Here is a 27,067-nt window from a genome sequence, read left to right as displayed (position 1 = left end):
GCAGGCAGCTCAGCCCCACACAGCCATTCACACAGTTCCCTACTGAGGGAAGCAGGGAAGAACAGGAAAGATAAAAAAAATGAGAAAATGTGTGAGTTGAGACAAAGACAGTTTAATAGGTAAAGCAAAGATACTCACATAAACAAAGCAAAATCACTTCATGGCTACTTCACATCAGCAGGCAGGCGTTCAGTCACTTTCAGGAAGGCAGAGTTCCTCCACATGTCATGATTACTTGGGAAGGCAGACACCATCACTCTGACCATGCCTTCCTTTTTTTTCCCTAAAGTTTTTTTGCTGAGCACAGCATCATATGGTGTGGAGTATCTGTTTGGTCAGCTGGTGTCTGATGTCCCAGCTGTGTCCCCTCCCAGCCTCTTGTGCACCCCATGCTACTCAGAGAGAAGGTTCTTGGTCTGTTTAAGCACTGCTCAGCAACAGCTACAAGGAACAGGATGTGATCTCATATACCTGATTTTGCTACTTTTACTGAATTTGCTCTAACTTGACATAATTTATTGTTCTCATGATGAATTACAACATTCCAGAATATTTCTCACCAATAAAATCTAATTATGAAACTTAATAAATATTAACCAAGAACCCAAATTTTCTGTTTCAAGATAAAGGGCCTCATATATTAAAAATACTTACTTTCATCCCTACCAAAAGAAAATTCACATTAAAAAAACCAAACAATCCATATGATCAATACATAAGACTAGAAAAACAACAAGAAAGAAGGAAATAATTACCCTTTCTGCTCCCACTTACTAAATCATAACTTTGAGTGACTGTTCTGTATACAGACTGACACTATACCAATGCAGAGTGAGGGTATGAAAAAACCCATTCCCCCATAGTTACACTGCAGTCCTCAGTTCATCTGACACTTTCAGGAAGAAGAAGGAGTTTTCAAAGAACACAGGCAGGACATGACCGCCATATATATGTTAACAAGCATGTCAGGAAAATGGGAAGAGTCATTTCTGAATAGCACTGTGTTGTGGACACTTTCAATTTTCACTGCTAAGAAGCTACAAGTCTTCCAAGAACTAGACAGTCTCTATACACCATGACACTAATTTGTCATCTGTCTTCTAAAATGAATGGCACTCACTCAGGAAAACACATTTCAAAATTTAACCATTTTTCTCATAAACGTTTCTTGTCACCCACAAGCATAAAATGGTTATTTTGTTGAAGGTGGTTTTGCTAGAGTAATATGATATTTACAATAATTTTGAAAAGTGCATTGCTTTTTCTGTGTCTGGGTGAAGAGGGTGACTTCATCCTCACCCAAATGCTGCTCTTCTGCCTTGTTTGGTGAGGTGTGTGGCTCTGTTACTCATTACAGAGTCTCATAGTGGTTCGTGCCTTGGCAGACACACCAGGGTGCAGTCACTCTAGGGTTAATTAGCTGTACTGTTTCTCCCCCTGGATACTTGGCTCCCTTAGGCAAAGCAGGATGAGCTTTGCTTAAGGCCTGACCTGCCCCAGCACCCCTTGCTCCCAGCTCCATGGAAATAACAAGATTCTCTGCCAAAGTGTGACCGAGATAAGTCAGTCAGTTCCTCAAATGTGCCCTTCCCCATACACGCCCCTCTCCTTTACAATTGTGTCCCGATGGGATATATGATTTGTCCTAAGATAAGAATACCGAGTGAGAATGGTGCTAAGATAAGAACACCCAGTGAGCATTCCAGGAGGAACTGTCTGGATGTTCCCATGTTGATGAATTTCAGAAACAGGGAGGTGTAATGATTTCAACTGACTTTGGCACACATCAGCCTGCAAAACTGTTTAAAATACTGCTGGAGACTGGGCCAACTGGGCAAACTGGTCTCCCAGGCTGCAGACAGCTTCCAGGTAGATCCCCCTGTCCTGGAACGGATGCCTGCAGGGTACATCCAGCCCAAAGATGAGGAACACTCACTTTTGGGCAGGTGAAAAATCCAGTCAGATAAAGAGATAAAATCCTAAAGCAGCTCCACAGGTGCTTTGATGCTTTGCCATTGTGCATTCTGTAAGGCTGTACAACATTTCTAGCTGGTTATAATATAAGCTGGTTATAGTAGGCTTATATATTATTACATGCTTATACTGTGTACTGCTTTGGCAATATTTAGATACTGTATTAGCAATAAATCTAATCATAATCATCTACATAATGTGCCATACTTCTTGTGCCTGACCAAGAGCCTTTTTTCTACTACTCTTCTACACAAAGGTAAGATCATAGGTAGTTCAGTTTTGTTAAAATGAGATCTGGTTAGACAAGATGCTCATTCAGGACAGAAATCACCAAATTGGGGGGTTCAAGGCTATTACATGGTTGAGTGGTTCAGTTTTAAAATTTGAAATTTATTATAGTATTTGGGACAAGTTGTGAACCAGGACCCTAACTAGGATTAGACCAAGTCTGTCTAAATATGACCAGCTAGATTTAGGCTTGCATGCTAAGTGCTGTCTAGAATGTATGTTGGCTAATGACTTAAAATCAAGGTAAAGTTTTATTAGGCACAAAGTAGTAGAGAGATTGTATGTTGGTACAGGTATGTATGTTGGAATTAGGGTTGGATAGGAATGACTGTTTGCCCAGGAGTGTGACAGAGCAGTAAGGCAGAAAAAAAGTAAGAAAATTAGACTGGTCCTCAAAATAATAATTAGACATTATGATGAGTAAAGCAACTCCTTTTTGGCTTAATTACCAGTCCTCTTATGGGTCACTGTGGGAATGGATTAGGAGCTTGGCACGAAATTTGAGTAGACTCTTACCCTTTGCATTGTCATTTTAATAAAATATGAGGTGGTCTGTCCAAGATGGACAAGTACTGGGTCTTGATGGGACACACATGGGCATGTCAGATTGTTGTGCAACATTTTTAAATAAACATACAATGAAGAGTAGAAAGCACAAGTCTTATAGAATTGTGCTTAACTCCATGTTAAGACCAAGGGTAACCCAATTCTAAGAGCAAGACAAGCAAGCACAAGCAGACCTTCAATTGCATCCCCTCCGTTTTCAATGACCATCTGTTACATGTATACTTAGGTAAATAATACACATGTAAGCATTATTTGTTTCCTAACCAGGTACTTCCCATTGCTGGAAAGAAAGTACTGACTTCACAGCATCCTGTGCCTTTTGGCTACAATGCACATCTCTGCTAGCTGTGCAAGCACTGATGCCCCATGTATCACTGCCTTCCGTTGTACTTCTTAAATTTACCAATACTATTTCTCATTGTTTACGTTATGTATTCTTCCAGGCCTATTTACACAAAAACTGTTTACATTTAAAACAAGTAATTGTCTGTCCAATTCTATGTGATCATTTCCCCCACTCTGCTATTTTGCACTCAACTCCAAGACTGAAAATGTTAATTTTTCACTGCTCTAAGGCCTCTAGTTATCAGCTTGATAGTTGATCAGACAGGGAGTTGATCAGCTTTATTTTTCTGTTGAAGACATAAGTATGTATTTGTTTACCAGCACTAGCTGGTTGTTTGCAGCCAAACATCCACAGACGGCTCAGAAAATACAGTGTTAGCATGTTAGCATCAAACACACACACAATTTTAGAACTGTCTCGATTTAGCTTTTTACATTTCTTTCTAGTATAAAAACCTCTGCATATATATATATATGTAATGCTTTCTGCCCGATAGAAGGCTGTGGACAGGTGGAGATCAGCTACATCTCCCAGATAGCAAGTTATAGGACAAAAGGAAATGGCCTCAAGTAGCACCAAGGGAGGTTTAGATGGGATATGGGGAAAAAATGTCACTGAAAGTGTATTTAGGCATTGAAACAGACTGCTTAAGGAAGTGGTGGAATCACCATCCCTGGAAGTGTTCAAAAAATGTGTAGATGTAGATCTTGGGGACATGATTTGGTGATGGGCTTGGCAGTTGGATTAGATGTTTTTAGAGGTCTTTTCCCACCTTAATTCTGTGATTCTAATGTAATACTATTGTATCATTTTTTAAATGCAATACTATTGCATTTTACTGCGTCCTGTTCTGGCAAGAGTGACATGGAGCCCCTGGAGTGGGTCCAGTGGAGGCCTGAGAGGATGGCTGCGGGACTGGAGCACCTCTCTTATGAGGAAAAGCTGAGGGAGACTTTTCAGCTTCAAGAAGAGATGACTGAGAGGGGACCTCATCAATGTCTATCAGTATCTGAAGGGAGGGTGCCAGGAAGATGGAGCCAGGCTCTCCTTGTGGTGCCCAGCAATAGGACAAGAGGCAATGGCAGAAACTGACGCATGAGAAATTCCAGCTGAACATGAGGAAGAACTTCTTCACTGTGTGGGTGACCAAGCACCAGAACAGATTGTCCAGAAAGGTTGTGGAGTCTCCCTCACTGGAGATACTCGAGAACTGTCTGGATGCAATCTTGTGCCGTGTGCTCTGGGATGACCCTGCTTGATCAGGGAGCTCGGAGCAGATGATCCACTGTGATTCCTTCCAACCCGACCCATTCTGCAGTGATTCTCTGTTCCTGGGTGTCTTTAGATAAACGCATTTTCAGATTGTTCTCTGACTTCATTACTCCAGGAATGAATAACTCCACAGTAATTACACCAAACTGGGGGCAGCTAGAAATAGGGAGAGTAGTGGCTGGAGATCAGCCCGGCAGAGAGGGATCTCATAAGAACGTAAGAGTGCTTGCCGGAAGAACCAGAACCAGCATTTCGACAAATTATTCTAAGAAAAGATTATTCAAAGAATGGATTATTCAAAAACCAAAGAAGCCTAAGCGAATATTTTTGTAAAAAGAAAAACAAAACGAAGTGACGCCCCGGTTTTAATACGCCGTTGCCTTCCCCCCGTTGCGGGCGGCGCCGCCCGGAACGGCCGGGCCGAGCAGCCGCTTCCCGGGGAGCGGGATCCGGCGCGGAGCTTCCGGCGGGGCGGGACAAGGCGGGGTGGGCGCCGCCGCCTGCGCCTGACAGAGGGCCCGGCGGGCCCGGCCGGCCCCATGGCGATCCCCATGGTGCCCATGGAGACCCAGCTGCAGAGCATCTTCGAGGAGGTGGTGGTGAGTCCGTCCCCGGAGCGCCGCCGCTGCCGGGGCCGCGCAGCGCTCCCTCTGGGGTGGGACCGTCCTGAAGGAGATGAAAAGGCGGTGCGAGAGCTGCTTTTGATTTTCATGGCGGTGGGGCCCCACCGCCGTTCCCGGCCGTGTTTGGCGCTGTTCCCGACGGTGGGGGAGCCGTGAGGGAAGGGCCCTTCAGGGCTGCCGTCTGCCCACGCTGGGCTTCACAGGAAAGCTGGGACAGAGTAGGACTGTGCGTGAAACAGTTTGCTTGGCCAATACCGAATTACAGAGTGCTCGGTTTGCTGTAAAATAACCAGTTTTAGGAGATTCGAAGGAGGTTAGAAGAAGATGGATGTCCCGAGCAGGCGAGCCAGCATAATGGCGTGATCAGATGGTGGGAATACATGAGCATGATGCTGCCTCCAAAACGCAGCACAGTTAGCTCAAAGGCCTCCTCCATTTTCCCTACAACATTCCTTCCAACACTTTATGCAGCTTTGCTGCCTATCCACGGATGCATTCAAGGCCCCAGAACTGCTCACAGTACTCGAGGTGTGGCTGTACCAAAGCTGAGTGCAGCAGGATAATCACCTCTTGTGTTTGAATGGTTGAACACAGGGTTTGATGCATCCCAGGTTGGGGTTTGCCCTCCTGGCTGCCCGGGCTCTCCCTGCTGGCTCACACTAAGCTGCTGCTGACCAGCACTCCCAGATCCATTTCTGCAGGGCTGGTCTGCAGCCACTCCTCTCCCAGTCCATACTTGTGCCCAGCATTACTCTGTCCCAGGTATAGAATCTGGCATTTGCTGCGTTTCACGCCACTGAGTCCTCAGTGCTCCAGTCTGTCCACATCCTTTTGCAAGGCCTCTCATCCCTCAAGAGAGTCAACAGCACCTGTCCATTTAGTAACATCAGGAAATTTGCTAATGGTGCAGTCACCTCCTGCACCATTATATAAATATATTGAACTCTAGAACTGAGCCCAGAGGCTCAGCCATCACCAGGCAGATGCAGACCCACTGACTGCACCCATTTGAGCCACTTCTTCACCCAGCACACTGCAAACCTGCTTATCCCACAGTTCAAAAGCTTGTCCAGAAGGTTGCTGTGAGGAAAGCATTGTCCAGAAAAAGTACTTCCACTGCCTACTCTTTGTCCTCTCTAGATGGGAGATCTTATGATAGAAAGATGAAGTAGTTAAACAGGACTTTCCCTTTGGGAAGCCAAGTCAGTGGGTCATTAATCACACTTGTGTGGAGCACAAATGAATGAGCTTCTTGCTAGATAGGAGACATTCACAGTTGGAAACACTGGGGTGACAGGAGCTGATCCTGAATGGGAGCCTGACTGACATTTCAGACAAAAAAGCTGATTGAAATGTCTGAAGTAGAAAGAATCTGTAGGTCTCAGAGCAATTGAAAATTATTTCCATGTGACGAATTTCAACCTTTCTGTTTTAAATTGGCATTATAAAATGCATGATGTACTTTTCTTTGTGTGGTGTTTGGTTGCTTGTAGCATATTAGTTGTCCACGCGTGACTGGTTTCTCATTTTGGCATTGCCATTCAGATTGTTTTTGCATTTTTAGCATTGTTATTTGCCTATGTTTTTATGTACTGTTATTTGCCTAAAATTCATAAGGAACATCAACAAATTTGTTCCTGAGAAAATTTCTTTGGTTTTTTTTGGAGCCATAACTGATGAAATAGCAACTTACTGCTGCTGGTATGGACTTGGTGGACAGCAGCAAACCTTACCTTACTTGCTGTGTAGATCAGATGAGTGTCAGCTTCTGCTTTGCTTCTTGAGTAGCACTAACAGACAATTCTGGGCCAAATGATGGAAAAGGAACACCAGCAAGCTGATTTTGTTACATGTTCTTATGTCTGTAACATGACAATGAAAATACATAATGGTCAGTGATAGATCACACCCGAATACAGTATGAAATTCTTAAAAAAGGTAGGAAAGGTTTTAGGATAATATTTTCGAAAACTTATTTGCTGAAGTTTTGGAATAATGATGTAGAAGCCTTTGAGCAAAATGAAGTTGAAAAAGGTGGGGGGGAGGGGATAAAGCAAGGTCTTACAGGAGATAAATTGAATATTCATGTTTAGTTTTTTTACCTAGTACAAGACCGTTACATTAGTCAATAAAATTTAAAAAGCAATGGATCTAAATTTGGATGAGAAAGTAATTGTATTTCATTGATTTGTGTAACTGAGTGTCACGAAGCATAAGAAGGGCAAAAACTTAACAGAATTCAAAAATACTAATTTTTCAAATGATGAGAGGAGAGCTGTAATAATACAACTGAACAACTTCTCCAGTTTTGAGAAGTGAATTAATCTCTAAGTGTTTAGAAGAGAAAAAAACAAAACAAAACAAAACAAAAAAACACCAAAAAAACCCACCTGAAACAAAGAAATAAAGCCTTAATCTTGATCCACAACTTTTATATGTCTGTAAGAAAACAAAGCAATTTCATCTTTGGAATAGTGTGATTTAGCAGAAGACACCTATCATTCTCTGGTACAGTCCCATAGCAATGTGACTTGGTCTTTTGTGCTTCATCCTGGGGCCATGATATTCATACAAACCTTCTAACAGTAGCTCACTTGGGGTTTTTCTCTTGCAGAAAACAGAAGTAATTGAAGAAGCTTTTCCTGGGTAAGTGTAATACTGCTTTATTTTGCAAGGTTTTATGTGTAAATGTATTTTTCAACTTGTTTCACTGGGTACTGCTAATAACTAATGTTCTTTTTTGCATTAGGATGTTTATGGACACTCCTGAAGATGAGAGAACCAAACTGATCAGCTGCCTGGGAGCTTTTAGACAGTTCTGGGGCAGTCTTTCCCAGGTTAACATTTGATTTGTTGCTTACGTCTTTGTACTTTATATAATTTTTTAATATAAAGATACGTTTTTTAGTAGACAAACACTTAAGCTGTAAGGTCTGTGTCCAGTCATTCAGAATCTGGTTTCAGACATGGCATAGTAAAAAATATAGGAAGACTTTGCAAGAAAAAAAAGGTAATTTTGAGATTTGTAAGGTTAAATAGTTGTTCAGCAGAGGTTGGTGTGGGGTGCAAATAAAAATTAGCAAATAGAAGTGTAACAAATCGCAAATAGAAGTGTAAAGAAATAAACAATAAAATTTAGTTTGTTACAGAATTTTTGGTAGAAGTGAATAAGTAGGTAAAAGAGGAAAAAATAAAATAAGATGGTTAAACAGTTTAAAAATCACCTTTCAAAAGCTAGATACCTTCAGACACTGTTCCATAATTGGAGGCCTATTCATCTTTTGTTTTCACTGAATTTGATTATAACTGTGAAAGGGAAATAGTAATGTATAACAGTTCTATTTTAATTTAGTCTATGCTAACTTGTGAAAACCAAAGTTGACTATAGAAATCAGTGGTTAAGCTAGGAAATGTTTCCTCTACTGGACAAGTGACCTCAACTTCTGCTGGACAAGTGAGCTTCATCAAAGTAAGATCAAAAGACTTGTAGGAAAAACTATAGGTTGGGCAACTGGATCACTTCTACTGATTTATAGTCCTGTTCTTGTGTTAGTTTCATTTTTTCATAGTAGCATACTATATGAATTTTATGATTTGTTTCACTACCTGTAAATACATTCTTTCTCCCCTCTGTTGTTTTTTCAGGAGTCCCATGAACAGTGTGTCCAGTGGATTGTAAGATTCATACATAGCCAACATAGTCCTAAAAGAATTTCTTTTCTTTATGACTGCCTAGCAATGGCAGTAGAAACTGGACTTTTGCCACCCAGGTGAGCCATGTTGGAGTAATTGGTTAGCTACATGGAAGATATTATATTGGAGGTATTTTTGCAATGACATTGTACAGTTACTGCTGGAAAACATGTGCTTATTATCTGCCATTCATTCTTGCATTGTCTTCTTCTGCTAGGATGGTGTGTGAATCTCTGATAAACTCTGATACACTTGAGTGGGAAAGGACTCAGCTGTGGGCATTAACATTCAAATTGGTTCGGAAGATTATTGGAGGTGTAGACTACAAGGTATCTTCCACTCATTCCTTTCTCTTTGCAAAGACATGTTATTTACTACCTTTGTTTTTATGATTTTATCTAAGAGACATCCAATTTTTCAAAGCCTGCTTTTCTTACAAAATTCAGTGAGCACTTTTAATGCTTTTTAAACTTTACCCTAAGAGATAATTTTGTGTTTACAGTGTGACTCTTCATACACTTTTCTGTACAGTCCCTTTCCTCCATTTTCAGTTACAAGCTAAATAACCCTAATGCAGTTGCAGAAGTGGTAAACACTGGAAAATAAAAACTATCAAGCATTAAGGCTGGAATTCTGTCATCTACTTTACCTGTCTTGCTACACAGCAGAAAAGCTTCTGAAACCTGAGTCCTTGGCATGGTTCAGCTCCACCTGAAGGAATAGGAGACCATGCATGTCTTGCAGAGAATCACCTCACTGCATTGTTGATGTTAGAGCAGAAAACACAAAATACAGCATTGTGCTCTGGTCAGGCTGCAGAAGGCTTTGTAGGTTGGATGTCTCTGGATGCACATCAAAATACCAACAGTTACTTTCTCTTCTGGAGCATCCTAAGACTGAGACATTCCATAAGGAATTTAATGTAGTTAGTGTTAAATTTTAATGTAATCAGCATTAATATTCTCAGTAGCAGTTTGTCTTCTGACGCTTAGCAGCAAGAACTAATTTTTCTGTCAAAATATTGTCTGACCATATTGATTGTGTAATCTTTCTGCCAGAAATAAAGGATATCTAGGAACATTAATTTCTGTGCTTTCTTTCAGGGTGTGCGTGATCTGCTGAAAGTCATCCTAGAGAAAATCCTAACAATTCCAAACACTGTGAGCTCAGCTGTTGTACAGCAGCTTTTAGCAGCAAGAGAGGTAACTATATGGATTTTATACCGCTACAGAGGAAGATAGGCCTCATTCTCTTGTTGTTAGTGAGTTTCTGGATGGTTGGGATAGCTCTGATTGTTGGTATAGTTCAACAGGAAAGTCTTACTCTTACTCTTTGTGTTCAAATTCTTTACTGCAATTGCAGTTTATGCAGTAAACAGAGTGCTTTTGTGGGATAGTAAGAGAATCAGGCCCAATACTTGACTTTCTTAAGGGAAGATGTATAGGATATAATAATGATTAATAGTTTTTCCTTAGTGAATCAAAATAGTAATTTTCTTCTGTACTTTATGGGCAGACATAGAGGCGTGATCTTAAGGCTCAAACAGTCTAAGTTATGCTTGTACAATTAAAAACAGGTTTGAGAATTATTGAAGAATTGCTATCAGAATACAACCTAAGAAAAAGTATTTTAATTCTTGTATCTGTTTTAGTAGGCTGTCTCAGACTATTAGACAACACATTCATTTATCCTATCCAGGGTCTTTTACACTGATGTATTTTTTTATTTATAGGTGGTAGCCTACATCTTGGAAAGAAATGCTTGTTTGCTGCCTGCCTACTTTGCAGTTACAGAAATCAGAAAACTATATCCTGAAGGAAAACTTCCCCACTGGGTAATGATATGATATAAAATAGTGTACCCTGGAATTTTGTTGCACATGGCAACTATATTTTAAAACAAAGTTCATATGAAAATTTAAAATCTGCTCTACAGTAAGCTCTGTGTTTAGTTACATAAATGAAGATACAGGCTTAATGAGATTGCAGCAGCAGCTACCTGTGTTCTCGCATGAAACTTATGACATAATTTTCACCTGTGGTCTGATGTTCAAAACTTTTGAAGCACTGAGTTGGTTTTGCTGAATACGTTTGGAAATGCAGGTCATGCATACCTACCACTGTGTGATTTCTCTATAGCTTCAGGATAAGAAAAATCACTTTAAATAGTTGACCAGTGTTTTCCATGTTTAAACTGAGTTATGTAGAGATATTTGGGGCTCTGGTGGAGTGAAAATTGTCATTGTTTCCAAAAAATAATGTAATATCAATCCAGTTTTTAATTTTGCATTCTGCTAAAATAACTAGGTGTTTGGAAAAGGGTAAAATCCCAACTCCCCTGTATTACTGGGAAAATTGTTTCATTCTTCTGAGAGGAGATTTGAAGTAGATTGTACTAATTTGGGTCATTTTTCTATATGGAATTGTTATTCAGTGGCAGAGATTTGTTATGAATAGAAATTATAGTTTAAGTTTCATTGTTTCTAAGTGTTTTGCATTCAAATAGCATAGTTGGCATAGGAGACACCTCATATAAACTCCTGCTTGAGTGCAAAAGGGGAAGAGTGCTTCCTGAGTCTCCTTTCTAATGCCACAGTTTTCATTTTGTGGTTTTATGTTCCAGATGATTTTTCCAACTTTTTGAAATAGGAAGCTAGTTACTTTAGCAGATTTCTGCATATTTTATTAAAATCCATACATGTATATATTTTTAAGTCTCAAATATTCCTTATCAATGTCTGGAACTTAAGCCCTAATTTTTTTCTCCTCTTCTCATCCAGTTACTAGGTAATTTAGTATCAGATTTTGTGGATACCTTCAGACCTACAGCAAGAATAAATTCTATTTGTGGTAAGACAATAACTTAATGAATGACTTTAAAATGAAATAATTTATTTTGGACTATATTTTTTTTAAAACCCCTTGGGACCTATATCAGCTAAGCAAAATAATTCAGATCTTATGTTTCATCTAGTACCTCTGCCCTTATCAGTTTGTTCTCAGACTTGGTTCCTTTCAGTTTTTGTTTTGACAGGGAAAGTTCACTGATGAGATCAAAATAATTCTTTGCTACGTTCTGCTAGTGGAAGTATGCTAGTTGTTACATGGTCATATGGTTTGTAACTACGGGTCACTAGTAGAGTAAGGAAATTGTAGGTTTTCTGTGTCCAAGTTAATACATATCCACGGGGGTGTTAGTCTTGGAAATGTTTTGACTTCAGTTTCCATTGGAGCTTTTGTAGCTGCTCAGCCTCTTCTCTGTTGTTGCTGGCTTCTGGGTGAACATTTCCTAGTTCAGATGGGTACGCGTTCTACTTTTCTGTGAAAGAAATGCTCATCTTCATTTATTATTAGAAGTCTGATGATCAAAATTTGGCAGTTTTAATGTGATTCCTGTTGCATTTTTCTTCAAAAGACAAAAATGTCTTCTGTTTGCTCTGAGAGCTTAATAGGAGCTGTGTTAGTTCTGAGCAAGGTTTATTGTGATGGATCTTCTTAGTGCAGAGATTAAAAATGTAAATTCATCTGTAATGCTCCCAAAGCATTTTGTTTCAGAAGCATCAGAAGTATTGAAAGTGTGGCATAGCTTTTATGTATATGGCTGATAGGGATCGCATTTTCTTTTTCCAAGTGTTGTATGTGTAAATGACCTGTATAGATAAAATTGAAGGGAAGAAATAGTATTTATTTACTTCTTGTTTTATCTGATGATAATATGGCCAGTTTGGGTAATAGAAGTAATGGAATTTGAACGGGAGAGAGGTCAAAATTGAGGCACCTAAATTTACATGCTGATATACAGGTTTACTTGGGGCTCAGTTCAGATGCTTCTGTTTAAGCAACTAAAGTGAAGGCTAATTGTCTAATCTACACTGACTAACAAGTGTAAATTGAGCCTACCAAACACACTTCATGTGATCTAGTCTCACTGGGCTGTGCTGCCTGAATAGACTGGATCTTCATTGACTTTAGTTGGAATACACACACTTGTGTTCGACTGCTTTACTGAATGCAATCGTCCCCACAGGGTCAATGAAGGGAAATTGAAAGACTAGATTGTACTTAGGTTTATAAGGCTATTTTTTTTGTGGAAAGGCTTAGTCTGCCAAAATCAAATCCCTAGTTCAAGCAATGGGAGGGGAACAATATCATAGATTGGGTACTCATAGATTGGTATTTGCAAATACTTTTATTTTTGGGGTACCCAGTGTGAATAAATGGGGACTTTATTGTGTAGATATTTTATTTGTTGAAAGTTGGCTAAAAAAATAAAACAGTTTGAAGCAATCCCTGTGGTAAAACCTTTAAACAGTGGAAATTTAAGGAGAGCATAAAACTGGCGAAAGCCAGTTTTTGCATCAAAATGTTTAGGCAGTGAGCTGGCTTCACTGGATGAGAATTTATGTTTCATTGCATATAGGTCGCTGCAGTCTCCTTCCTGTGGTAAATAACTCTGGTGCCATGTGTAACTCATGGAAGCTGGATCCTACAACCCTTCGTTTTCCTTTGAAAGGTCTCTTACCATATGATAAGGTACGCCTTATTAAACTATTTAAACCTGTTATATTCAGTAAAACAGAATTTCTATGTCATTAAATCAGGGAAAAATTTCAACTGTGAATATCTGTTCCAGTAGGCTAACTTTGAAGGTGCAGATGTTTTATATTTCAGTGAATTCAAGCTATATACAGAGGACCTGGAAAGTAGTGTTTGGCATAACTGCTGTCCAGATTGTTGAAGAACATGAGACATAATTTAATGTGCTTTGTGGGTATGTGCATGTGAGAGAGCGAGAGCAGAGAATTGATTGGAAAATTGTTTAGATGGAGGAGAATGGGAAGGTAATGTCTTCTTTTCTGTGCTCTTCATTGTCCCACAGGAAGGATAATTAACAATTCAAACTTAAAGTTTGCATATTTAAACTTAAAACTCTGAATGTGAAGTAGTGGTGTACTGAAAGAATTTAAAGGATCAGGACAGAAATCCATGTTGTCCTGCATCCCATTCCCCATACCTTAGATGTCTAAGAAAGGAAATACCGTATGTCTAGTGACAGGTATAGCGCTCACAATCTACAGCCATTATAATTTTGTGTGTTTCCTGACACAGATGTGGTTTCTCTGTATTTAGTGGACCTTCATCTCCCAAATACTTTTTCAGACTCTTATTGAGCCCCTTAAAGCGTTTAGTATCCTCAACATTCATTTGACAAGGAGTGCCACATTTCAGTTTAATGTTTCATGAGGAATCGGGTCCTTCTGTGTGTTTTGAACCCAACTCCAGATAACATTTTTATATGAAGTGATTCAGGCTGTGGGAAGATGCAGTGAGCAGTTTTTTCATATCTGATTTCTTCACATCAGTCCTGATTTTTATGCATTTTGGTGCATTTCTTCAGTTGTCTTACCTTGTTTCCTTTGAGTTCAAGGCCGTTGCAAGAAGTGTACCATCCTTCTATTAGATGAAGAATGTTTTACTCAGACCTCATAAAATCTGCCACTTCTTAAGAACTATGATTATCTTCTCATTTCTTTTAGTTACCAGGGAGCAAGATGATTTCCCAGATAATACATACCTGCATAAATTAAACATTCATTCTTACATTATTTATTCAGTTAAATGTAAGCTCAGTATTACATATAATCTTGAGGCAATATATGTTTGTATGTGATTGCTTGTTTCTTTTTCAAGGATCTGTTTGAGCCACAGACTGCTTTGTTGAGATATGTGCTGGAGCAACCGTATTCAAGGGATATGGTCTGCAATATGCTAGGTCTGAATAAGCAGGTACTGTACTGTGCTATAACACGTGATTTAATTCTGCATAGAATCTGCACTATTCTTTTTCTCTTTTCTTTGCTATAGCTAACTAAGCAAAACAGTTTAGGTACAGAGAGTGATTTTTTTTTTATGGGATCATATTAGGTTAATTGGACACTGTTATTTCTATCATTTGTATATTGCTTTACGAATGTTAAATTGAAAAGTAGAGATTTAAAATACGATTTTTTTTTGCATTGCTTTTTTTTCCTATAAGGCCAGCCTCAAGTACACCTTTGACAGACAGTAGGAGACTGGTTGTTTTTCGTTGGTTTTTAAAGCATTGTTGTACTCTGTTATATTGGAATGTTATAGTACTAGAATAGTTGGAAGCTGGGGTTTGTTTTGTTACATTTTTTTTTTTTGTAACTTTAGAATGGGGGGGCTTAGTCTGACTTGGGGATCCTTGAGGCTGGCCTCATAGTCACTGTTTTGTCTTTTCTTTTTTTCTTCCTTTATTTTTGTTCTGTCCTGTCTTGTCCTGCCCATCCTCCAATGCTCTAGACCTTGAACATTGCTCAGGTATGTTCACAACCTTACTGTTGTATTGTGACTAACGATACGCTGGCCGCTTTGTAGCCACTGATTCCAGGTAGAGAATACATGTACAGTCAGGGCTTGAAATTGGCAGGACCATTAGTCAAGGGCAAATTCTCACTACAATTTTCTAGAGATACAAGGGATATAGCATAAAGCTGGCAGTCAGTGGTCCTTTGATACTAAAATTTTTTCATGGAATGGACTGCTACCATTTCCCTTACCAGTCATAACTTCAACTTTGCTGGAATTTTCAGTTGAGGAGAGATTTTTAGTTCAAAATTTCTTTCCTTAATCCGGTGGAAAAAACATCCACTGGACTTAATTGTAAACATATAAGGCTGTAAATACATAATCTAAAAAAAGAAACGTTTACTAGTGGAATTTTCTTATCATTAGGAAGCTTCTGTAAAGAACTTCCCAACAGGCAATTATAATATTCTCCAATCTAGGTGAAAGAAGAGTAGTGCAGAATACCGCACAAAAAGTAGTTCCTTAAAATTTTGACTACTTGTTTAAATGAATAAACACCTGGGCAAGTCAACGAAGTGGACTTTTGCTTGAAATTTTAAATTATGGGTGTTATTACACTATTACACTAATAATTGCCACACCTACTTTAAAAAAGCAGTGTTTAAGATTTATAAAATAGCGTTGCTGTTTGCAATACTATAGTGAAGGTTGTGTCAGTGTTTCCATTTAAGAAACTTTTTTCAGGTTTGTAACTTGACTATAAAATTTACATGATCCTGAAACCTTGTGTACATTTCCCAATGTAATGGAATACACCAGTGCATTTTCTGAACTGGGACAATGGTTTTGAATGCACAGATTCCTACATCTTGGCTAACAGTACTCTGTGTTGTATATGACGATCTTTTGTACCTGAGACGTAAAGCAGCTGAAATGTTAAACTTTGGAATTGAGCTGCTAGGTTTACTGTTTAAATGAGTAGTATTTGTGTGTCTTTCTGTGTCTGCATTGAGTTGATAAACAAAATTAATCCTCTCTCCATCTTGTAGCTGGTAAATAAGACAAGATACAGACAAAAATTATGTTGAATCCATTTTATTCTTTTAACTATGGATGGTCTGTCCTTTTATGTAAAAAAATACCATTTATGTTAAAAATGCTGGGTTTTAACTCCTACTTCACCGTCCTCTAAAAGTAATTGAAGAAATAAAATGTATTAAATTATATTTTTAAAATTTGTTTACTAGTATAGGAATTCCTACACAAAGTTTCATCCTGGCGTGAACTTTTATGGCCAAGGAACAAACGTGAAGAATGTAGCTTATAAAGGAAATGCTGACAGAACATGAACTATAGCTGTGCTACTACAGTTACACCAGCATAAAGATGTTGAAAATTTGTGAGTTGAAAATATGTGAGTTGAAAATACAGATAGAGAGGTGGGTGGTACAGTGGTATAGAACAGGAAATATGTTCCATTTAAACGTTATTATACTCTGTATAAAACTGTGGAAAACGTTAAAATTTTACTTGTTTTTAGGTATAAATTACCTTTGTGTTACATTTCAATTTGTTAATGTAGCCACCTGACAAAAATAGTAGCATGCTTTTCAGAAATTGTGTAACTATATCAATGCTTTCAGTAAAATGGCTGATAATGTTGTATTTTATTATTAGAGAAATAACTTGCAGAAATTGAACTGTCACTATAATAGAAGACACTTAGAAATGCAAACAGTGCCAAGTTTGTTTCAGATTAAATACAGAAACACCTCAACGCAATGATCATTATTTATTTATGATCATTATTTATTTATGTGGAGTTGCTTGTATGCCCTGTCAACTATTTACACAGATCCAGTTGCAGGATTGGAGCCTTCATTTGAATCTTTTGGCATCACAATCTAGGTATGGTTCAGCCAGATTTGTCCTAGTTCTTGAAGATGAACAGCGAAATTTTGTGGTTCAGTCTTAACTAAGCAGATCTGTGTTAGAAAACCATTCACTCAAGCCATCTCTGAGTTGTGTAAAAAATGCACAAATCCAGCTGTCCTGTTAACCTTGCAGGGAGAAAAATGAAGGTAAAATATTGTATGTTTATAGATTCATGTGTTTCTTTCAGGATTCTAAGTTTTCTTGTGGGATGAGGTTTTCCAATAACCTTATCAAGTATATGGTTTTAAGTCCAACTGTAATAATATAGACTTCAAAATGTTTCTTTTGTTGGTGTCTGGGGACTCTGAGTTTTTGCTACTGTGTACTTTTGTGTGGGACAGTACATACTCTTGTATATCTGTTTGAATTGGCCTATAGGAAGTAAAGATTTAAATTGTATTTTATTCTGTGTATTATCATGGTTTGCAGTTGAAATCTTAAGGGTCTTTTGGCAACCTAAATGACTCAACAATTCTATGTCAATTTATATTGCCCTGCTAGCTGAGGTGTCAATTTCAGTTCTTAGTTAGTTCTAAAATATTTTTTTGAACCATATAACAAATTGGTTTTTTTGGAAAATTGTTCAGAGTTCAGAGTCATAGTGCACAGATACCACATTAAGGTTTGGTTTAGGGATCTTATGGTTGTTTCTTAAAATAGAGCTAAGGTAATGTCTTGAGGACATGAACCCTCTTTAGAGGTTTTGGTTTATATCTTTACCTTCTCTGTATGTACAGACTTGCATGAAGAATAAAATGCCATTTTTGCCTGCATAGTTGCAGTTAGGATCTTGTTGCAATCCTCTAATCAATCAAAAACTGTTATTTTGGGGAATATTTGGGAGAGGAGGTAATTTTCAGATGTCTTGTTTCTGTAATGTAAAAATGTTTAATTAGCAGCTATAGAATTAATGTTTTGCTCATTAAATAGTGTATTTGGCTGGTCACATTTTAAACCAGCAGTGATCTTATCTATGCCTTACTCTGTGCAGGTGAATGTGTAGTTGTGTTCTCTGCTAGCTACAAAGCAGGTTACTTAGCATGGGGGAGCTGTTGTAAGCAGAGCTATTAAGTGAAAGGAACGACATAATGCAATATTTTAAAATTGACTTCCACTTTTATCTTTAAAATTCTGGTTGGTGCTGGGATCCTACTGTCCAATTTTACTGGTGATAATGTGGCAAAGTACTTAGTTTAAGGGGTGTGATTATTTTCTATAGGTTTTTGATTGTAAGGGTGTGCATTGACAACACTCAAGTATATGTTCCTTGTATAAGTATAAAACTCCTTTTTTTAATGAGGGAAACTTGAGAATGTGCCAAACTTGGGAGAGATAATAGAAACAATAAGCTTTTAAGGTTTTGTGTCCTGATAGTGTACAGTTTTTGAAAATGGAAGTATGGGAGTAGTTCTGTCATGTTTTAACTACTTTAGGCATTTTGAGTTGGACTTTTGGAGACACCATTTACTCTTGTAGGGATCTTGGCCTCTGTGATTTGGTCTTCTGAGTCCATTTCTTAAGGGTAGTTATCTACTAAGTGTTATTTGTTTAAAATACTGAAAAATTATCATAGCCATCAGCCAGCCTTACTGACTCATTAAAATATTTTTCTTTAAGGAAATACTTTAATGCTAGCCATGCCCCTGCCCCACCCTTTGATACCTACCCTGTCTCAACATCCCAAAACAAGAAAGAATTAAAAATCCAAGCCCAAATTGGAACAAGAAGCCACCATCCAACTGAAGCTCTGATCCACTTAAGGAAATACCACTTAATCCATTAGAGGGCTGGCCTTGAGAAATTTTAGTGTCAAGTTGTCATGGAAGCACTTTTCCCCCCTCCTATGTCTTCATGGTTTAATAATATTTTCAATGAAATTATTTATTTTCAGATCTTTAAATGTTATTCTCATAAGAAAATGGAGAATGTGTTTGTACAACCAAATTGTGAAAATTAGAGTCATGTTTACTTTCGGGGAAAAGCACAGTGATCTTGAATGCTACATTTTTTCATACATAATCCAGAACAGCATTTGGAGGTTTTTTGTTGTTCGTTTTATTTTACTTAAAGTGTGCCAAAACATGAATTCCTACTTATTTATGAGGGTAATCAGCTCTCACCTCTAATTTTATTCATCTCAGTTTATACTGAGCTTTTCTTTCACTTATGAGCAATTAATAAAACAAGGGCCCAGTCCTGCAAATTCCTGTGCAGCACAGTATTTTATTTTCAAGAGTTCTGAAACTATAGATATAAGATCTTTGCAAAAATGTATATTCGCTGAAAATACAGAAAAGAAAAATTGCCAGAAAATTAAATTAATGAGGATAGAATGTGATGTACTGCTATTTTTCTGATGGAAAATTGTCTTTAACACAATGAAAGCGTGGTTTTTAGAATAAAAGCTTGAATTCATTTTTTTAATTTCCTGGCTCTTAAACTTTTCCCAGTCTTAGAATTATTCAGAATAGCAAAAATTCCTACTGGAAATTCTGGCTCTCTTTTTAACAGTAATATTATTCCTGTTGTATACTTTGAATAACTTTATTCCAAATTAATATAACCTAATGTGATTAGGTTTTTGGACATTAACCCAGTGCTTAGCAAACTATTAAATTTCAAGCCCTGTACATAGTTTTGCATGCTGGATTATAAACTAGTCTGTAGTGTTGTCTGTTGCACCCTGCTCTGCTTCATAATTAGTTGCTTTGGGAGGGGGAGAAAAACGAGCCACAAAAGACCCAAAGTGTTCTGAACGGATGGTGCCAATACTGCTCTCTGTAAGCTGTACCGTGGTTGGTCTGTGATAATGACATTGCGTACTGGGAGAAAAGGTATCATCGGTGCTTTCTGTCTTAGCTAGAGGTTTGTGTTAAGCATGCTTCAAGAAAGCACAGCTGGAATTGTAGCTTTCTGCAGTTTTGAGCTGGCAAAGAGCATGCAACAGGGGATGCTGTTCACTGTATTTTGTCAACTTTTCCAATTCTTGCATTCTATTTTTAATTGAAGAGAATCTCTTTTTTTTTCATAGCTAAAGAGTACCATCAATGAAGGTAGAACAAGCATCTCCTTTCAGCATCTCTCTTTACTTTTATTATATCTTTATATTAGCCTTTTGTTAGGCTGCCTGGCTAGTAAGTCAAAGAATTCATCTAAGGCATCCCTGAAATGTTTTATGAGTATTGGGGTGATCTTTTAAAACTTTTTTACATACACCTTTTTGCCTCTAGAAAGGGATAATGCATTTTCATTATTAGTGTTTGAGCAGCTCAGTTCCTTTTCTTTTGTATCATAAAGTAATAATTTTTTCTTTAAGGCTGCATTATGTTACAGGCATTAGGCCAAATTAAGAAATGAATAATTGTGACCATTCCTGAGTACAGATTGCATTGAAACAAACAGGTTAGATTATTTCCGAAGTGCTAACACTTTCTGAGATAAGTTAAATTCTCCAGGGGATTTTTTTCCTTAGTTGTAGTACATTAAATGAGTGTGACAATTAAATGCAGGATAATAACAAAAAGTTGTTGCACTGAAGATCTTGTAAGATATGACATTATACTTGGTAGTGTTCAACTGCAGATGTATAATCTGAGTTCCAAATTAACTGGTAGTGGACCTAGTTTATATACATCTGTACTAACAGTATATATCTGAATATATTATGCATTCCTTATTTGATCATTATTAAAAATCATCAGAGATGGTGTGTACTTTAAAATATTTCTGGGTTTGCATAGCTCAGTGTGAAGACTGTGGCAGTCTAACATCCAAGTGGCTCCTCACTCTGATGTGTAATTTCTATTCTATTTACAGTATGTAGAACACAGCTGTGATTAATTCTCAAGCCTTTTTGTTGTTCTAACCTGTGGTGCTATGTCAATAGGACAGCATCTAGTTATAGAGGTATTAACCAGACATTAATTCTGCTGCTAGTTGCAGGCAGTAGGTGAACCCAATATGAGAGTGAAAAAGAGAATAGTCATCAAATACCTTCATTATGTCATTATGTATTGGGATGCTTTCTCTGAATTTGATGGTATAATTCATACATTTTCTTAATGGTGATCCCTGCTTTTGAAATTGACTGAATGGAGAAAAGAAGGAATGAAAAAAAAAAAACCACCAGCAAAAAAACCCCAAACCAAATAAAAGAACCCTCACATGTGTGTTTAAAGAATGGACTTTGTTTTCTGTGAGTGTGCGATCAGAGAAATAACATTTTGCCTGAATATTCTATGAAACGCCAAAAAAAACCCGAAACCAGATGTTATCTGTGTGTTGATGAGCTGTGTTTTGGAACTGAGTAGGGGAATTATGGAGTAAATGATAAAATGTAAAAAATCATTGTGACCTGTAACATAATGCAGCTTTAATATACTGGCTTATCCTTAACTTAAGTTCAGACTTCATCTCATGCTTCCCAGCCTTCTGTCAAAATACTGTACTGTAACTGCAACTGTGCAAGTTCTGGAGTTAATGGCAAGGCTTTTGGAATACTGTATCTGATCTCTGCCTTACAGCACAAGCAACGTTGCCCTGTGCTGGAGGACCAGCTGGTGGATCTTGTGGTGTATGCCATGGAACGGTCTGAGACTGAAGAGAAGTTTGATGATGGTGGAACCAGTCAGCTTCTGTGGCAGCATCTCTCCAGCCAGCTCATTTTCTTTGTGCTCTTTCAGTTTGCAAGTTTTCCTCATATGGTCCTGTCACTCCATCAAAAGGTAAATTGTTTGTGTCGCTCCCACATGGTAAGAGGGATTTAAACAGCAAAACCAGGATTTTTTTCAAAAGTGTCACTCATCCCTGCAAGAAGTACCTTATGTATAAGAATTAATTAAATTTTTAATCACTATTCTCGCTAGAAGTCAAATTATCAAGTTATGGTGCTGTGAGCTAGGTGTGTTTTTAGTGTATTCATTTACAGAATGTTACATTTTATTTGGATTCAAAGTGTGCTAATACTAGAATAAAGAGATAAACTGGCATAATTCAGAAGATCTAAGTACTGTGCTGTTGCACGCATCCAGTTTACAAACAAGTTTTGAACAGAATGCCTTGTTCTGTTTGTGGACTAAAAAAACATGCCATGTAGGAACTTTCTGTTTGTCTAATCAATCTACTCAAGCAATCAAAGGTAATTTGTCCAATTACGGTGATACTGGCAATCACAGTTCCAAGTTATTATTATTTCCTAGTAATAATTCCATTTGAACTGATACTAGTATTTGCTCTTTTCTCTGGTGCTCAAGGTTATAGTTCTAAGGGTGGTGATGCCAGTCCTCCAGAGCTCTTTGCTGAGAGAGCTGTATGATGTTGATGGTAGGGTAGGGATGTTTTCTCCTTGCTGTAGGATCAGTTTGTGGCTATTTAGATGCAGTTTCCAACATACACAACACATTGCTCCGTCTTCATTTGTCTACAGTTCTATGTTGCATAAAAATTTATTATGCATGTTGTGTTCCACTTCTGATGGATTGTAGTTCTCTGCTGTCTTTGTTTTCCCTGAAATTAATTTTACCAGGGCTGTATTCCTGTAATTACTGTTAATAAACCATTGAAACAATAGGCATTATACAACACAATTGTAAAATCTAGTATAAAACTACAGCAAGCAAGAGAAGAGTAGCATATTAGTTATTAGAGAGTTTCTGTTACAGATAAAGAAATTAATCAACAAAAAAACCCAGGTGAGTCCAGATGAAGCAAAACTAAGTTGTTCTGGCTCAGGGACTTCCTTTGTAGGAGTTTATAAAACCTGTGGCCTGGCACTAGCAGTGGCAATACTGTACTTCACTACAGGGCTACAAGGTGACAATTTAAGACCAATATTTAAGTGTTGCTAGTTTTTCAAAGCAACGATGCTCTGGAGTTGAATACATTTTAAGTCTTACCATTAATTGTTGTGGCCCTCAGAGAGTCTGTTCATGTGTTACAACTAATGTACCTATTTCCCTTCTTTCTGAAAATGATGTATGTTTCTGCCTATGTCCTGCTGTAAAATTCTCTGCTGAAACTGTTTTAGTCTGCCCTTCTAATTTCATGAGAATCTTTGCAGTGATTTTTCTTCTGCATGCAGTATTTTTCTGTTACTGAGTGTTCTTGACAGTTGGCAGGCCGTGGTCTCATTAAGGGGAGAGACCACCTGATGTGGGTGCTACTCCAGTTCATCTCTGGCAGCATCCAGAAGAATGCACTGGCTGACTTCCTCCCAGTTATGAAGCTGTTTGACCTCCTGTATCCTGAGAAAGAAGTAAGTCTCTGATATTAAAAGTTTGTTGTTTTTAATTCATGTTGGGACCTTCATATGTCAGTACTGCTATCCTTCTTGAGTCACTGTTAGAACAGCGTGCTGCATAGCTGGGAGGAGATGTTTCATAAGTTTTTTTGGAAGATCCGTGTAACCACGTTTATTTTTAGGGGCAAGAAAGACTTGTGGTAACTCCTCTCTTCCTTAGCTTTGGTTTGACTAAGGTTTTGAAGAGTTTATTAAAGCACTAAGGAGATTGTAAAGGAATAATGTGTAATTCTATTGTTACATCTGGGCTGAAACAAAATAGTACTTTAAATTCATTCCGCAGGAGCAAATAAAATCATATCTATGCTTTGTACATCCTCTAGAATTAAAGTTTCTGAGGAAGGAACACTTAGACAAAGTTCTTAAACTTTAATTCCAGCAGCACTGTCAGTGTGAAATCCTAATTGCTTACTCTAATCATAGAGCTTTTTACTTTGAGTGAATGGATAGAAAAGTACAGATGTGTGATGTATCAAACTCATATGTAACAATTTTTCCCCCTGCTACATTAGTTTTGACCCACAGAAATTCTTCAGTACAATTTGTGTCAGAAGATTTCAATTGCTTTTGTCAGCATCAGATACCGGAAGAGGTATAGGTCTGCTTACTTCAGCTGTAGTGATGGCTCCAAGTTACTCTAATTCAAAGTCTTTGTTTGACTAATGCTTTTTAAGTGCTTATGAAACTGAATCCTAGAAAGCATTTTTTAAGATTCAGTTTCACAAGCACTTAAAATGTTATCTCTGGACAATGTTGCTCTTAAAAAAATTTTCCTTACTATCCTGTTGATGATGTATTGGTCCTGTCTCACTTGCACTGTCAGTGTGTTTGTGCAGCAGTAACTATCAAAAGGAAAGAAATGTGGATGTTGGCAAAAAGGGGAGAGCCAGAGTTCCTTTTCCAATAGTAGTACTGTAGCTAAGTCTGGATCCAAAACTTTTTAATTTTGGGTTGTATCTGTACCTTTTCATGAGAAGTGTATTAATGTTTAAGGATTAACTGTGACGCTGAACAAGTCAGATTTTTCAGAAAATACTGTTGAACCACTGAATACCTACTATTGAAGCAGATACCATAACTAGTTTCTGAATAATGTGTAAGTGTGAGGCTGAGAGAAAAAGCATGTGCTTTGTAACTATGTATGTCTGGAAACTGTATACTCTTAGGCATGAATTTCCTTTTGCCAAGGTCTTAGATAATTTGTTACAATTACTGAAAACCCAATCTTGTGAGTACTGGCTATCTAAGTTGGTTTTCTGCACATTAATCCATGTGGTATGTCACATTCATGTGTTCTTTCTTTAGTATATTCCTGTACCTGACATTAACAAACCCCAGTCAACTCATGCTTTTGCAATGACCTGCATTTGGATTCATCTGAACCGGAAGGCCCATAGTGACAACTCCAAGTTGCAGATTCCCATTCCTCATTCTCTTAAGCTTCACCATGAGTGAGTGTGGGGGTTTTGTTATGCTGTGGTTTATATTTAGGCATAATGAAATTGGCAGTTCCAAGTCTGTATTCAGAATTTGTTGTGTGATGGGAGACTATATAAAGGTTATCAGTAGAGTGACTTCAAAGTCATTCAAAAAGACAGAGCTCAAACTCAAAATATTTCACAAAAAGTGAACTGTTGTTATCCAGCTAACAGAAATTATATATTTTATCTCAGAATAATCAGTCTTTATTATTGATAGAGAATCTGAAAGTAAATGGACAATTTTGTTTTGTTATGCTGTGGTTTGGAAAGTGTGGATAAGCAGTATATTGGATTAAGTTTTTTATCTGGAAAGTTGATTTCAGCTGTGGTTTTTTTTTTCCTGAGTTGTTTCTCCAATGTAGAAAAATCATAACACAGTGAAACTGTGGCATAAGAAGCAGTTGTTTTGATGTAGTGCAATTAATAACTATTTTGATTTTTTCTACTATTTTATAATGTGCTTTATAACTGAGATTGTTGTAGCTGTATTCCTGGAATGCATGTATTCTTCTTTCTGCTTAATGTTTAATCTTTATGGCACACAGGTTTTTGCAACAGAGCTTAAGGAATAAGAGCTTACAGATGAATGACTACAAAATTGCCTTATTGTGCAATGCTTACTCTACCAATTCAGAGTGTTTCACTTTGCCAATGGGTGTGCTAGTAGAGACTATTTATGGAAACGGCAACATGAGGACACCTCTTCCAGGGACTAATTGCATGGCATCAGGGTCTATCACCCCATTGCCAATGAACCTCTTGGACTCCCTCACAGTTCATGCCAAAATGAGGTACAGTATATGCAGCTAGTTTCTCCTTTTTAACCTGTAAATCTGTATGTAGCTAATTATCATCAGAAAGGCTTCCTGTGGCTGGACATGTCATATATAGATCTATTAATTTACTTTGAAAATGTGTTACATTTCAGGTCTGTGTTTTTGATTCAGAAACGCTTTCTCTCTTTCCCCAGTCTGATTCACAGCATAGCTACAAGGGTAATTAAGCTGGCTCATGCAAAATCCAGTGTGGCCTTGGCTCCTGCTCTTGTGGAAACCTATAGTCGCCTGTTGGTTTATATGGAAATAGAATCCTTGGGCATCAAAGGCTTCATCAGTAAGAAAGAAAACCTTTTCCCCCCTTTCTTTCTGTTAAGTAGTATTTTCATTTAATGGCAACTGGAGATCATAGTAAAACTGAAAATATAATGATGCAGCATGTATAAATTAGTTTAATACAAAAGAAACTGTGGAAGTTGTCCTAGTGCTGCAGTAAATTCCAGACTAGTTATGCTGCTGTCCCTTTATGCCATCACTTGTACGGCCAGGACCTTTCCAGTTGTGCTGTGTTGTGTAAAAACATGCTTAGTGGAAAAGCATAAGCAAAGTTACTTTGAGACACACAGGGTACTTAATTGCTCTTGTTAAAATAATTTGCATGTCTGCTGTATGTGTTCATTCAAAAGATTATTTAGCTGTATACATTTACAGCATCTTCAGACAGCATTTGCACATATGCTCTTTAGAGGTAATACACTTTTCAAACCAAATGTCTGTGACTTACAGCCTAATAAAGCCAGTGTACTCTGTAGTTGTATTTCAAGGTGTGGTCAGTTGTAAAACTTATCTTTCAAATTTTTTTTCCATAAGGTCAGCTCCTGCCAACAGTGTTCAAATCTCATGCATGGGGAATTTTGCATACTCTGCTGGAAATGTTTAGCTATCGGATGCATCACATCCAGCCTCATTACAGAGTCCAGCTCCTCAGCCATCTTCATTCCTTGGCTGCTGTGCCACAAACTAATCAGAACCAGCTTCATCTCTGGTGAGTGACGTTTGCCATATTTGTCCATAAACTCAGATTCCTTTTTCTTCTTCTTGAAAGCTTCATGGGAGCTGTTTAAATGGCACTACCCAGTCTTACTTCTGTGACTGACTTGTTCTGGGATGTCTCAGCAGGGCGTGTTTCAGATGTACAGTTGGATGTTAGTAGTAGTGCTCTGCAGAGACACACGAGGCAGTGTCTTGCACACACACGGCAGCAGTGTCATGAGTCAGCACACAGGACAGTTCTTGGACAGAACTGTCATATCCAAGAAGTGCTTCTTGCATGGTAGATAAAGGGCAATGCCTGCTACTTGTAATCAGTGCTTGGCTTGTCTGTCAGTGAGACTGTGCTTGCTTCCTTCTGTGGAGGAAGATTAATTCCATTACAAGAGTTAAGTTGGTTCCAGTTATTTTTTATGTAAGTTTGATTTTCAGTCA

The 27,067-nt window shown here is 37.9% G+C and overlaps 1 protein-coding gene across 2 annotated transcripts in view; it reads left to right on the top strand.

The window, feature by feature from the left end:
• Positions 1–4,923: 4,923 nt before the first annotated feature.
• Positions 4,924–27,067, top strand: part of MED23 (mediator complex subunit 23) — a 37,714-nt gene continuing 15,570 nt past the window's right edge. The window contains exons 1-17 of one of the 2 annotated variants that reach the window (XM_084201501.1): positions 4,924–5,046; positions 7,685–7,716; positions 7,820–7,907; positions 8,716–8,840; positions 8,981–9,092; positions 9,867–9,965; positions 10,496–10,597; positions 11,543–11,612; positions 13,183–13,295; positions 14,454–14,549; positions 15,087–15,104; positions 21,551–21,751; positions 23,137–23,280; positions 24,631–24,776; positions 25,352–25,597; positions 25,777–25,919; positions 26,453–26,627. In XM_084201501.1, the coding sequence (XP_084057627.1) occupies positions 4,987–5,046; positions 7,685–7,716; positions 7,820–7,907; positions 8,716–8,840; positions 8,981–9,092; positions 9,867–9,965; positions 10,496–10,597; positions 11,543–11,612; positions 13,183–13,295; positions 14,454–14,549; positions 15,087–15,104; positions 21,551–21,751; positions 23,137–23,280; positions 24,631–24,776; positions 25,352–25,597; positions 25,777–25,919; positions 26,453–26,627 (1,970 nt within the window). In that variant the 5' untranslated portion in view covers positions 4,924–4,986. The remainder of the gene's footprint in view (positions 5,047–7,684; positions 7,717–7,819; positions 7,908–8,715; positions 8,841–8,980; positions 9,093–9,866; positions 9,966–10,495; positions 10,598–11,542; positions 11,613–13,182; positions 13,296–14,453; positions 14,550–15,086; positions 15,105–21,550; positions 21,752–23,136; positions 23,281–24,630; positions 24,777–25,351; positions 25,598–25,776; positions 25,920–26,452; positions 26,628–27,067) is intronic. The other variant, XM_084201502.1, reaches the window with a different exon arrangement.

Source organism: Fringilla coelebs (assembly GCF_963513975.1).
Source record: "Fringilla coelebs genome assembly, chromosome: 3".
NCBI lineage: Eukaryota > Metazoa > Chordata > Aves > Passeriformes > Fringillidae > Fringilla > Fringilla coelebs.
The sequence above is the reverse complement of the archived record's forward strand: the minus strand, read 5'-3'. Positions and strand labels throughout refer to the sequence as shown.